General features: G+C 38.9%; 1 protein-coding gene across 1 annotated transcript in view; it reads left to right on the top strand.

Annotated features, from left to right (window-relative positions):
* Positions 1–14,935, top strand: part of SCD5 (stearoyl-CoA desaturase 5) — a 69,629-nt gene that overhangs the window by 21,742 nt on the left and 32,952 nt on the right. The window contains exon 2 of the mRNA XM_072623966.1: positions 14,476–14,606. Within this exon, the coding sequence (XP_072480067.1) occupies positions 14,476–14,606 (131 nt within the window). The remainder of the gene's footprint in view (positions 1–14,475; positions 14,607–14,935) is intronic.

Raw genomic sequence — 14,935 nt, 5'->3', positions numbered from 1 at the left:
CATTGACTACTGTGTCTTATGTACCTAACATATTCCACTGATCCACCACTCTGTTTCTTAACCAGTACCAAGTGGTTTTGATGATTGCTGTTTTATAATACAATTTGAGATCTGGTGTGGCTAGGTCACATTTCCCAGCATTTCTTTTCATTAATTCCCTTAGTATTCTGGACCTTTTGTTTTTTCAGAAGAATTTTGATATTAATTTTTCTAGTTCTATAAAATAACTTTTTTAATAGTTTGATTGGTATGGCACTGAATAAGTAAATTAATTTAGGTAGAGCTGTCATGTTTGTGCTTCTTTCAGGCATTCCTTTGGCTCTTTTCTCTGCATTTTTAAAAAAGATGTCCCAATGGTCCTCTTTTATCTCTATTTTTATTCTTTTTATAAAAAAATTATTTAGCATGTTGTTTTTTCCCAATTACATGTTAAAACCATTTTTAATATTAGTTTTAAAATCTACTTTTATTCTTTTTTTCTATTCTATCTCTACCTCCCTTCATCTTCCATTGGAAAATAAAAGAAAAAAACTAAAGCCCTTGTAACAAATATATGTTCTCAAGTGAAACAAATTCCAACATTATCTGAGTCCAGAAATCATGAGGGGGGCTGTCATTCAGTCAGTCAACAATCATTTCCTCTTCTTAGACTCCTCTGCCACGTCCCCACATCAGGCACCTCCCCATCTCCTCTTTTCAGTTTCCTTTCGTGTAGACTTTAAGCTCCTTGCAGGCAGGGCTGCCTTTCTTTTTACATAATTGTTTCCCCAGTGCTTAGGCACAGTACCTAGCAAATAGTAGGTGCTTAATAAATATGTATTGATTATTAAATACTTATTAGTGCCAGGCAGAGTTCTGAGTGCTAGGATACAATGAAGACAAAACCATACAGTCCCTCTCATTGAGGGGTTCACATCCTAATGGGATGGGTGTGCTGTGTGCCTAGACTCGGAAAGATCATGTTCCACAAAGATGTTCCCAAGCAGATTGAATCCTTTATACTGTAGCTAAGCAGACACTTTCTAGGGTTGCCATGGGATGACAATTTATTGGTCATCTTGCTGACCTTAGCCAGGTCTGGGGGCAGCATACACACAACTATTGCTAAATTTGCACTAGAAACCTTTCCAGCCTGGAAGATCCTGCAGGGTCAGACTCCAAAACACCAGGATCAACTCCATGAATCCTGTAAAAAAAGGACCCTGAAGCATGTCAGATACTCCTGGATTGTTATTGTTGAGTCGTTTTCAGTTGTGTCCAAGTCTTTGTGATCCCATTTAGGGTTTTCTTGGCAAAGATACTGGAGTGCTTTGCCATTTCCTTCTCTAGTTCATTTTACAAATGAGAAAACTGAGGCAAACAGGGTAAAGTGACTTGCCCAGGGTCAGACAGCTGGTAAGTATCTGTGGCGGGATTTGAATTCAGGAAGATCCTATAAAGGATTGTGAATGCAATCAGCAAAATAATCTTGGTGGTCATTTTTCCTTAGGTAGATTCTGTCTCATCAATAACTTTGCTCAGTTACAAACTATTGTATTTAGATCACCTCATCTTGGTCAAGTGGAAAGAATACTGCATTTGGAGTTGGTGGACTTGCGTTTGATGTCTAGCCTTACTGCTTAGTTCTTGTGTAACCTCTCTGAGATGCAGTTTCCTCTTCTGTAAAATGAGGGGGTTCGACCAGAATAATTCTAGTTTCACAGAATAAATCCTTTTATTAAGGGGATTTGTTCTATGAACTTTGGATTCAGTCAGAAGTCTGCACTTGAGGACCTAGAGGGCCACATGTACCCTAGAGGCTGCAGGTCCCTTATCCTTGGACTAAGTGGTCTCTGGGATCCCTTCCAGGTCTGTTCCCATGATCTAAACCAAAAGCAAATTGGGAGCAAAAAGAAATCTCTGGTTTGATACAGAAATGTGTGGAATGAGACCTATATTTTCAGATGTGGCCCTTGTATCAATTTGTTTTGCTTCTCTGTCTTTACTCCTTGAGAGGAAGAAGGTGGGACAATCACGAAAGGTGCCAGGAATGTTAAAAAAAGAAAAAGGATAGTGCACCAATAAGTTAAAAAACCAACACAAAGCCATGGCAATGCAAGAAGGATGGGGGCAAATGGAGAGCTAATAGAAATCTTGAGGATTTGATAGAAAGGAAGCAAATTCTGCATTCTGAATTTTAGGGATAAGCCTTCCAGAAATATTTTTTTATTATTTTAATTAATTTTTGATTATTTAAATCTCATCATTTCTGCTGTGTGTGAGTGAGAGAGAGAGAGAGAGACTGGATTGAGCCACCCCACAATTCTGAAAATCTCTCCCTAACCCAAGCCATTTTGGAATTACCATTATAGTATTCCCAGACAACAGACAAAATTCCACAAGATAAATAGTTAACTTTTTTTTTAATTTAAAGAGAACAATAGTCATTTAACTTTGAGAATCTCTTGAAGAATCATTTTCCTAGGACCATGCAATTCCTCTTTGACCCCTCCCACTGAGGATTGTCCTTTCCAGCTGATTGAAGGTGAACTTAAGAGATTCCTCCATTAGCCGAAGTAATCAAAGATAATATTTCCCTCTCTTAGCCTGCTAATTGCCCTAATTCAGTTAAGGTGAATCCACCAAAGGCATCTGGCCCTTGTCCATCACCCCTCTATTTCAGGAAGGAGTTCTTCCTGGGCTAGTCTGGAGAAGGGGAAGGAGAACATTGTTTTGACATTGAAAGTTAAAGAAACACTGATAAAGTTTCTCTTTCAGATGAGTCCAAAGGCATCAGACTAAGGTAATTTTAAAATGCTTTCTTTTTATTTTCACAGTGTGTATGGGAAAGCAGAGTTTTAGTCTGCTTCCAGTTAGTCAGTAAACATTTGTTGTTGTTGGGTTGTTTCAGTCATATCTGACTCTTTACGACCCCATTTTTTGTGTTTTTGTGGCAAAGACCACTGGAGTGGTTTGCTATTTCTTCCTCCAACTGGTTTTACAGATGAGGAAACTGAGGCAAACAGGGTTAAGGGACTTGCCCAGCAACATATAGCTAATAAGTACCTGAGGCTAAATTTGAACTCAGATCTTCCTGACTTTAGGTCTGGCACTTTATCCACTGTGTCACTTAGCTGCCCAAAGGAGTCAAGTTAACAATCATTTATTAAGTGACTAATATATGCCAGGCACTGTGGGGACATAAATAAGAAAAAGACAATCTAATGGATGAAAACAATCAAAAGGAAACTGACAAAGGATGGGGAGGAAGGCTTGTGTAGAGGGCAGATGGAATCTAGTCCAAACCGTGCAGCGGGTGGGAAATGATGATGTCCTGGCCCCAGAGGTCTTATAAATGGAAGCTTTAGGAGGGTTCTTTGCTCACCCTCCAACTCTCCAATCACAGGAGGAGAGGCTAAAGAGAATACTGATGAAGTGTGAGGATCAAAGCTGTTATCATTGGAGGAACATTGAGTTTATTGGTGATGAGTTTTCCTCAGAGGATGCTCATGTTGGAATGTAGTCCAAGGAATGTAGTTGGGGGGAAATGCCACAAAGAGGAAGAAAATGCCCCATGTCATTTAAGGGAATATTTGTTGCAGTGGATAGAGCATGGGCTGTGGAGTCAGGAGGACCTGAGTTCAAATCCGTCCTTAAACACTTGCTAACTGTGTGACATTAGTCAAGGCCATCGCCAGTTGTCCTGTCCTATGTCTTGCCATTGGATCTTGATGACTCTGAAGGAGAGAACGAGGCTGATGACTTTGCCCAGTCCTGCCTCACTTAAATCCAGTTCACTTGCAAATCAAGACATCCTCGTCCTGTTATCCTTGGTCTTCTTTGAGAAGGAAGGATGAACAACAGCTGTGTGACCCTGGGCAAGTCACTTAACCTCAACAAAAAGGAGGAGAAATATTTGCTATTCTGATCTTGTCTCTCCAGGAAAATCATAACAAAGCCGAAAATCTAAGTGAGTTGTCAGCCCGAGACCTACCCAGACACAGGCTCCAGAAGTGTTAGCCAAATGAACTTTGTTTTATAAAGGGAGAACCATGTCATACGCACCCAGTCAAGTCAACTTGCATTTATCAAACACCTACTATGTGCCAGACACCATGTTGAATAATGCTGGGGCCTCACAGAAAGGCAAATGACAGTCTCTACCCTTAAGGAACTTACAGTCTAAAAGGAGAGATAACATGCAAACAGGATGTACAGACGAGAAACGTACAGGATAAACTGGGGACACGCTCAGGGAGAAGACATTAAGATTAAGAACTAGGAAAGGTTTTTTGCAGGAGTAATGGCTTTAGCTGAGACTTGAAGGAAGCCAGGAAAGCCAAGACGTACAGAGGAGGAGGAAAAGAGGTCTAGGCAGGGAAGACAGTCAATGACAATGCCCAAAGTCAGGAGACGGAGCATTATACCTGAACACTGCTTGACAAACCTTTCACTGAAGCTACATTAGACTTAGGAGTGAACTTAAAGAGTAGAAGAGAGTACTCTTCCTTTCTGCCCTTGACTCTACTGCTACATGCCCTGGATCAGTATTTCACTAGTCAGCAAGACCCCCCTCTAGGGCTTTGCGCTGGTATTTTTGTACTGGTATTATATTTCAGGTACTTTTTTCCAAACAGAATCAGCAGTGAGATACTCCTACTCTCCTGTTAGTATGCCAAAGAAGTGAAGAGGAGCCATATTTTGTGTGATCACATTGAAAACCACTAGTAAAAGAAAAGGTATAGCAGTATAGGTTGTGTTTGTCCCCTCTGGGGAGTGAAATGAGCAGTGCTTGGCAGTAGGAGAGGAAGACAGGCTAGGCATTTAGCCCAGGGGAATGAGAACTGGATTGAAAGGCAGAGTACCTGTTTTTTTGACTCCCAGGTGTTATCAACTATCTCTGTGACTTTAGGCAAATCTCTTCCTTTCCCTGAAACATCTTTTCCCTTGAATACTAGATGAAAGGGCTGGATTAAGTACCCACTAAGTTATCTTGAAGAATGGAAAAGATTTACTTTTTATTTCCTTAGTGATTTTCAATGTGACTGCACAAAATATGTTTCTGGCACCTCTAACATTTATAAGAGTAGGCACACTCATTCTTGGTTCTGTTTGGAGATTTGAGCCTGAAATATGACGCCAGGACAAGTTACTTTCATGATTCTGTGTAATGAAATACAATAGGTTCTACATGAACTTTCACACATAAATATGTGAATGTCTTCAGTCAAGGAGAGATGGGGAGAAATGTCCATTTCGCAGGTTTGCATAGCACATTTCAGCAAGGAATTAGAGGGAGTTTATATATAAGGGAATCTTATTTGTAGGTTTTAAAAACCGCAAACATTTATAGAATGTAATAGATCAGTAATAAGGAGCATTATCTTCACTAAACAAACTTAAAAAACAAACTCAACTTTTTTTAAAAAATTGACAATTAAATATTACTTTAAACTACAAACCTTAAAAATGACAAATTCTTATGGTATTGATATATACAAAGATAGAGTCCATTTTCACTATCTTTATCTTAAACTAGACAGAGTGCTTAGAGAATTGGACCTGGAGTCAGGGAGATCCAAGTTCAAATCTTACTGTGTCACCCTGATCAAGTCGCTTTACTCCTCTCTGCCTCAGTTGCTTACTCTGTAAAATAGGCACAATAAAAGCACCTACTTCCCAGGGTTGTTAGGAGGATCAGATGAGATAATATTTGTAAGGCACTTAGCACAATGCCTGGCAAATGGATCAGATGAGATAATATTTGTAAAGTACTTAGCGCAATGGCTGGCAAATAGCAGGCACTATATAAATGCTTGATTAGATGTTCTTATTAAACTAGATAAAGAAAAGCAGATTGAGTTTTTTTGTCTTCCTATACTAAAGAATCCAGTGTTGCTACAGACTTACATTTCTTACATCATTCTAATTAACTGAGGAAGCTAATTCTTACTCTATATGCAAAATCAAAAATGAGTTGAGGTTATGTTGGCATATCTTACAACTTACACTGGCTTTATTTTTTCACACATGCTAAGTAAGAAGAGATCCTTTCACATGAACGGTCTATAACAGATAAGCATTGAAGAGGCCTGGAAAAATGAAAGACCTGTTTGATTCCTTTAGCCAGTCAAGGTACTCTGCTTTGGTTCGTAGCTCAACTTTCAGGAACAGACCCATCATAGCCCAGAAGCAATACATCCTTAGCTTCTAAGCCATCCAAGGACACTTTAAATTTCTTGGCAATGATTCTCATATCGTGCCAGTATCCAAACTCAGCAGCTTTCACACTGTGATCACAGTTTTACAAGTTTTCTATTCAAATTGCTGGTCAATGATAGTGAACAATAAATCTAGGAATAGACACAAGGAAGTTATTTTCTCCTGCTCCTCTTTTATATCAAAGTAATTCTGGGACTCATGCATCATCACCATGAGTGGGTTTTTCCCTCAGAACTTGGGGTAAAGAGTATATTAATAAGGAATGACAGTTCTTCATAAACATATTCATACTGCCAATGAAAATAGATTGAAGGAACTTCTGGTTAAGATGGCAACAGGAAAAAATCATAAAGAGCCCAATTCTCCCACACATTCTTCAGTAATGATCTAAAAAGGGTACCAGATTGAATAATTATTAAGGAGCATCAGCAATTCTTCCATTGAGCCTATATTGCACAAAAAGACCCCTAGAAACTAAGGATTCTATAAGAGAAGTGCCTTTAGGGAAATCTGCACAAGCACAGGAAAACAAATCAGGGTCCATAGAAGTTCTCTGACTAGGGATACCTGGGGGGAAGGATGGAAGATCACAGCAATACCTTGACCTAGAATGTCACCAGGAGACCAAGTGAGCCCCACACTCCACCTGGGTATGCAGAAGTCTTCCCATGCTCTGAGCAGACACACGGGGTCAAAAGTCCAGGAAATCGAGATCAAGACCAAATAGGGCCTGATTAACCCATTTAAAAGTGTAGAATCAAGGATTGTCAAAAGTTACCGAATTAGTAGCTGAGGCCAGATATAAGAATAGAAGGCAGTAAGCACTATAAAGAAACACTAAAGGCCACAAGATATCCCATAAATCATCCCAGAAAAACAGAGTAACTTTGCAAAACATATAAGCAGAGCCTAAGAGAGAAGAAAAAATGGGTTGGCCACAAATACTATAAGAGTTTCTGGAAGACATAGAGCAAGAGATTAAAAATAAATTATAAATAAAATAAGAACTCTGGAATTGGAAGGAGAATAAAAATAGCTTAAAATAGAAAATTCTAATCATCTTCTAACCTTATCCATGTGGTAGACTCCCTAAAAATTAAAATAGACTAAATAGAAATCAATGATTTCATGAGATGATAAGAAATATTAAAACAAAATCAAAAGATTGAAAAGATAGAGGAAAATGTAAGATATCTCTCAACAAAAATAATCAACCTGAAAAACAAATCAAGGAGAAATAACTTGAGAATCATTGGACCCTCTGAAAACCATGACCAAAAAAGTGATGTGTCATATTTCAAAAAATCATAAAGAAAAGTTCCCATATTTATTAGAACCAGAGGTCTAAACAACAATAGAATCTATGAAGAAACCCCAAAATAAAAATTCCCATCAATGTTATAGTCAAAATCGAGAGCTTCCAGGCCAAAGAAAAAATATTACAAATAGCCAGCAAAAAAGAATATCAAGAAACCACAATCAGGATCATACAATACCTGTGAGCAACTATTAAGAATCATGGAGATTCCAAAACGCAACAGATAAATGCTTACAATCAATGATACCTCATCCTACAACACTGAGTCTGCTCCTCCAGGGAAAATGTAGACTTTTGATGGAATAGAGGATTTTCAAGAATTCCCGATGAAAATATCAGAGCTGAATGGAAATACTAACGTGCCAAAACAGGTGTCAAGAGAAACCTAAAAGTGTAAATATATTTGAGCAATTGGAAGGGAATAAGTGGTGATGAAATGTTTATATTATGATGTTATATATTATTAATATATATTATAATAAATAGAGATATGACCCTCAAGAATAAGAGTCTTCAAGGATCACAGAGGGAATTAAATAAGACAAGGAAAGGGACTAGAATGTAGTTTTTGAGGATCTTAAAACAGGAAAGAAAAGGGAGAGGAAAAGAAAACCCTAGGAAGAAATGAGGAAGTAAAAGTTGGAACTTGTGATTTTAATTGTGCTATAGGAGAAAGCAAACAAAGGAAATGGGGTGAGATGGAGCCAAGATGGTAGATTTGGGGTAGCCAATCAGCCGCACTCTCCTAATATTTCCCTTCAAACAACTTTAAAATAACACTTCAAATCAAATTTCAAAGTGCAAAGTAAAAAAAAAAAGTCAGAGTGAGACATTTGAGTGGTCTAAGAAAACTTAAGAAGTCAGCAGGAGGAGTCTGTGGCACCGAGGTGGATGCTAGTCTGGAGACTGTACACTAAGTGGTGGCAACAGTGGCAGCCTCAGCAGCAGCAGTAACAGCAACTTTGGGAGTTCTCAGTCCAAAGAAAGTAAAGAGGACAGATAACTGCTCAAAAAGGAATTACAGGAGACTCTTTGTTGGCACTAGTTACAGCTGGCACTGACTGGCAATTCTATTGCTTACAGGCAGGCAGAGGAGCTCTGGAGGTTGGTCACAAGGGAGCAAGTGTCCTGGTCTCAATTCTAAAACAAAGAAGAGTGCTAGCACTTTTAAATGCAGGGGACTAGGGACCCTTCCTGGGTAAGGATCAGAGGAGAGCAGTGACTACACCTCTACCCAGATCACATCACCTTGGAAGCACTGACAACTTGCAAACCCTCAGAACTAGCTCTGAAAAAGCCTGAAGCCCTAGTCAGTGCCTTCCAACCTCAGATGAGCAGAACCCAACTTTAACATAAAGTTCAAAGTAAAAACATAGGCTGGAAAGATGAGCAAACAATAAAAAAAGAATTTGATCAAAAGTGTCAGGGAAGACCAAGACACAGACTCTGAAGAGGAGAACAATATGAAAACAGCCACAAGAAGGGCTTCAAAGAAAAATGCTAATTGTACCCAAACCCAACAAAAATTCCTGGGAGGGATAAAAAACAGAGAGATAAGAGAGGTAGAGAAAAAATTGACAAAAGAAATCAGAATGATGCAAGAAATTATGAAAAGAGGATTAAAAACTTGGTAAAAGAAACACTGGTCAGCTAGGTGGAGCAGTAAATAGAGTCCTGGGCCTGGAGTCAGGAAGACTCATCTTCTTGAGTTCAAATCCATCCTTTGACACTTATTAGCTGTGTAATCTTGGGTAAGTCGCTTAATCCTATTTGTCTCAATTTCCTCATCTGTCAGATGAGCTGGAGAAGGAAATGGCAACCCACTCCAGTATCTTTGCCAAGAAAACTCCAAATGGGGTCATGAGGAATCAGACATGACTGCAAATGACTGAACAATGATAAAAAGAGGCATAAAAAATACTGAAGAAAATAACTTTAAAAAACAGAATTGGCTTAATGGCAAAAGAGGCATAGAAATTCAGTGTAGAGAAGACCTCCTTAAAATGCAGAACTGACCAAATGGAAAAGGAGGTACAAAAATTTACAAAGGAAAAAACTCCTTAAAAAGCAGAATTGGACAAATGGAAAAAGAGGCACAAAAACTCACCAAAGAAAATCATTCCTTAAAATTGGGAATTGGGTCAATGGAAGCTAATGACTCCATAGGACATCAAGAAACAATAAAACAAAGTCAAAAGAATGAAAAAAATAGAAAAAAATGTGAAATATCTCTTTAGAAAAACAACTGTCCTGGAAAAATAGATTGAGAAAAGATAATTTAAGAATTATGGAACTTCCTGAAAGTCATGATCACAGAAAGAGCCTAGATAGCATATTTCAAGAAATTATCAAGAAAAACTGCCTTGAAATCTTGGATCCAGAGGGTAAAACAAAAATGGAAAGAATCCACTAATTATCTCCTGAAAGAGAACCTGAAATGAAAATTTCCAGGAATATTGTAGCCAAATTCCAGAGCTCCCAGATCAAAGAGAAAGGACTGCAAGCAACCAGAAAGAAACAATTCAAATACTGTGGAGACATAGTCAAAATCACACAAGATTTAGTTACTTCCACATTAAGGGAGCAAAGGGCTTGGGATATGATATTCCACGAGGTAAGTGATTGGGATTACAACTGAGAGTAATTTACCCAACAAAACTGAGTGTAATTCATTGTGGGGTGGGGTGGGGATTGGATATTTAATTAAGTAGAGGGCTTTCAAGTATTTCTGACCAGAGCTACATAGAGAATCTGACATTCAAGCACAAGACTCAAGAGAAGCATAACAAAGTAAACATGAAAGAGCAATTACAAGGGACTCAATAAAAGTTAAACTTTTACTTAAAGATTTAAACTAAATATTTGTTCTGTGGAAAGATGTTACATTTAACTCCTAAGAACTTTATCATTATTAGGGCAATTAAAAGGAATTTACATAGACAAAGGTGTGCATATGAGTTGATTATGTTGGAATGATATAAAAAAAGGAAGAGGTGAGAAAGAGAGATGCATTGGGAGAAGGGCATAGGGAGAGGTAGAATGGGGAAATTTTTCTTACATAAAATAGGTGTACAAGGAAGAGCTTTTACAATTGAAGGGGAAATGGGGGGTAGACGATACTTGAACCTCACTCTCATCAGAATTGGTTCAATGAGGGAAGAATACACACACATACACACAGAGTTGTGTATAGAAATGTAACTTACCCAGTAGTAGAGGAAGACGATATGAGAGAGGAAGGTGATGATTAAAGGGAGGACAGATTAAAGGAGAAAGTGGTTAAATGCAAAATAGCCTTTTAAGGAGGGACAGGATAAGAAGAGAGAGAGAGAGAGAGAGAGAGAGAGAGAGAGAGAGAGAGAGAGAGAGAGAGAGAGAGAGAGAGAGAGAGAGAGAGAAACAGAAGAAAATGTGATGGAGGGAAACACACAACTAGGAATCATAACTGCGAATGCGAATGGGAGGGAACTCATCCATAAAATGGAAGCAGATAGCAGAATAGATTAGACACCAGAATCCAATGTTGTTTAAAATGTTTAAAAGAGATGCACTTGAAACACAGACACACACAGTTAAAATAAAATATTGGAGCAGAATCTAATATACTTCAGTTGAAGTAAAAAAAAAAGGCAAGGGTAACAATCATGATCTTAGACAAAGCAAAAGCAAAAATAGATTTAATCAAAAGAGAAAATCACAGAAACTACACCATGCCAAAAGGTACCATAGACAATGAAGAAATATAAAAAAATACAGCAAGTTTCTCTGACAAAGGCTTCATTTCTCAAATAAAGGGCTGGGTCAAATTTATAAAAATATGAGCCATTCCCTAGTTGATAAATGATCAAAGGATATAAACAAGCAGTTTTCAAGAGAAGAAAACATGGTTACACGAAGAAATGCTCTAAATAACTATTGATTAGACAAAGGCAAATCAAAACAACTTTGAGGTACCACCTTAAACCTATCAGAAATGACAAATTCTGGAGGAGATAAAGGAAAATAGGTACACTAATGAACTGCTGGTGGAGTAGTGACTTGATCCGATAGTTCTTGGGAACAATTTAGAACTATGCCCAAAAGGCTATAAAACTGTGCATACCCTTTTACCCAGCAATACCACTATCAGGTTTGTGTTCCAAAGAAATCAAAGGAAAAGGGCGTATATGTACAAAAATATTTATAGTAGCTCTTCTTGTGGTGGCAACAAATTGGAAATCGAGGAAATGCTCATAAATTGATGATGGGAAATGGCTGAACAAGTTATTTCATATGATTGTGATGGAGTATTATTGTGCAGTGGGGATATAGTGAGGAGTTCAGAAAAACATGGCAAGACTTTTATGAACTGATACAAAGTGAAGTGAGAAGAACTATGAGGAAGGAAGAAAAGAAGGAAGGAAGGAGGAAGATAAAGGAGGAAAGGAGAGGGGAAGGAAGAAGGGAAGGAAAGAAGCAAAGAAGGAAGGAAGGAGGGAAAGAAGGAATGAAGGAAAGAAATTTCATGGAAGTTCTAAAAGGCTGACTTACTTTGGGGATTCTGGCTATTTTTGTGAACCCCAGGAGGTCATGTGGAGGAGGAATCTGTGATGGATGGACATCTTGGAGAAATCTTCCTGGAGCTCACACCTGAAGTATCAGACTATAGTTTTACCTGGTTGTTGTTGTTGTTGTTGGAATCAGTTATCTCAACTGTCCATGAAAGGATGTATGCTCAACAGGAATGTGGTGGCCTTGAGATGAAGAATGTTTCATGGCTTTGCTCAGTAGTCCCTGACATGTTCCAGCCAGCCCTACCTTCCTAGTGAAACAATGATGGAAAAGCTAAGATGAGGGGAATGAAAAATTCAACCTTTCCAGAACTGGTCACGATTCACTGCTCTGGAGCTTATAGAATGAATGTTTTGACTGTAGTAACCCTGATTGAATTGAGTTCTCAACTAATGTACTGAGAATGTAAGAAAAGATTGGAATTGAAGTGGGTAGACAGCACAAGTTGAGTGCCTTGTGAGTTATTTTAGCAAGTACTCCATGCTATTAGATAGGAGTTACTTGGAGAGTACTAGACAGTGTAGAGAGCTCAATAAATGTGCTAGACAAATGGTAGGGCCTCACATCAGGTTCAGGCATCTGTCAAGAGTTTGAGTTTTCCACAATCCAAGTCATTACATCATTGGACTCCCTCTTGGTTACCTTAGTCTATTGCTACAACATTAGATGAACTCGAGGATGGACAAGTACAAGGAGTGAGGTCAGTAAGCACAGACCCAAGCAGTCTCTACAATATCTGGAAGTGGACAAAACAAGGATCCTACCATGGCATATAGTGAAGGTATTCTGGGGACAAATGACATTCCAGATGTTCCTAGATCTCATTGCATTTCTGATCTATACATTTCATTATTCAAATATAGGGGTTGGGGGGGAGAGAGAGAGAGAGAGAGAGAGAGAGAGAGAGAGAGAGAGAGAGAGAGAGAGATATGATTCTTACTCTAATTACTGGTGTTTCCCTAGCTTAAAAAAGAAAATTATTGATTCATAATAGTTTCCAAAAGCAGATCTAGATTATTTTAAATATAATATGATCCAGCAGTCTCTGGTGGTGGGAAGTTTATAAGTTAGTTTAGCCTTTTGGAAGCATCTGCCTCAGGTATCTTCTTTTCCCAGTGTTCTTCAAAGTCGAGTTTGAAAGAAAAGAAAACCATTTCTCTTTGGTTCCACTTGTTGGGTCCTTCCCCCAATGAGTGGAACCAAAGAGAAATAGTCAAACTCAAGGAGAGGCAAGAGGAAAGAGCTGGGAAGGAATTGAGCTGACCACATGAGGGTGGGAGCCAGAAAGAGAGCCTACCTAATTCCATGCTCACTTTCTATCCCCACTCCCACCCCACCCACAAAAATATGTTTTGTCGATAGAATGTTAGAAGCTTACAGAAATGAGGAACATGAAGACGAGTATAACTTTAACACCCAAAGTGGTACTGGGGAGGACAGGAGGATAGGGCATAGAGATTAATTTTCTTGTGTTGAATGAATCCACTAGCTAGATATGAAATCCTCTGGACCCAATGATGTTTCATGCCCAGGCTCTTCTCTATCTCCTCATTCCCATTGATAATCTGAGTCAGTTCAATAAGCACCAATGGGATAAATTGATCAGACAAAGCAAAAACCAAAACCACCCCTGGAATCGGGGATTTGAGCCAAGAGTTGAAGAGTGGGTTCACGATTACAAGCATTTGAAGGTGCTTGATTAGAGGTCAGATAATCCCTGTTTGGTGTCACCACTTTGTACCTATGGTGTCCATCCTCATCCCCAGGCTATGGGAGTCCTTACTCTATTTTGCTCCAACAAAGACAGTCCAAACCTTTGTCTAGCTCAGCCAAGGCCTCGCTTATTCTTGCTTCAAAATACTCAGCGATAATGTAGGTCAGGGCATGGAGTATCCATAGTCTGTGAATGTCAGGATTTTTATCATTCCTATTGATGCTCTGATTTACTCATAAAGTTTGACTGTTTAAAGCTGATTCAAAATTTTTCTTGCAGGCTGAAGGCCTATAGAAGCAACCTAGTTTGCTTTACTACTCTGACATTTGCTGTCTGTAAAACACATTGGTGAGTGTTAGAAGAAAGGAGAGGATCCAAAGGGAACTGATTTTTATGACTAAGTCTTAAACTCATGCTAGCTTGGGCATGATTATTACAGCATCAACTGAGGAGGAAAAAAGCTTGAGAAGATGTTTGGAGTATGAAGGTCAGAGTTTCCAGAGAAAGTTCTTTCTGTCCCCCCAGTACAGGTTTTAGAAAGCCACAAATCAATAGAAGGCTAGTTTCTCAAGTTGTCGATTCTTCATCAGAGAGTCTGCTTTTTTTCTGGATAATTTCATGAATCTTTTCTCAGTGGATTAAAAAAACTCTCCCTGATTTATGAGTATTTCCCCTCTGTTGTGTTTTGCAGCATACTTCTGTTTCCTCCTGACGGCCCTGGGGGTGACGGCCGGTGCGCATCGTTTGTGGAGCCACAGATCCTATAAAGCCAAGCTGCCTTTGAGGATATTCCTGGCTGCTGCCAACTCCATGGCTTTCCAGGTGGGGGTTGGACTGTTGCTCTCCCTGCCCCAGCCCATACAATCAATGAGCAAATATTGTGGATTCTGCCTTCACAAATATCCTCACCATGTCTTATTTGTACATTCATAATTGATTACATGTTGTCTTGCCCCTTAGACTGTGAGTTCCTTAAAGGCAAGAATTGATTGTCTTTTGTATTTTGTCTTTGTATCTCCAATGCTTAACACAGTAAATGTTTTGACTGACTAGTTGTTCAACCTTCTCCCTCACCTCCATTCCCCTACATGTGATGAGCTACCACATCCTAGGCATCTTCTTTGTCTCACACAGCCATTCTACTATCATAT

Source organism: Notamacropus eugenii, chromosome 7 (assembly GCF_028372415.1).
Source record: "Notamacropus eugenii isolate mMacEug1 chromosome 7, mMacEug1.pri_v2, whole genome shotgun sequence".
In the NCBI taxonomy this organism is placed as follows: domain Eukaryota; kingdom Metazoa; phylum Chordata; class Mammalia; order Diprotodontia; family Macropodidae; genus Notamacropus; species Notamacropus eugenii.
Note: the sequence above shows the minus strand (reverse complement) of the source record. Positions and strands in the feature narration are given on the sequence as shown.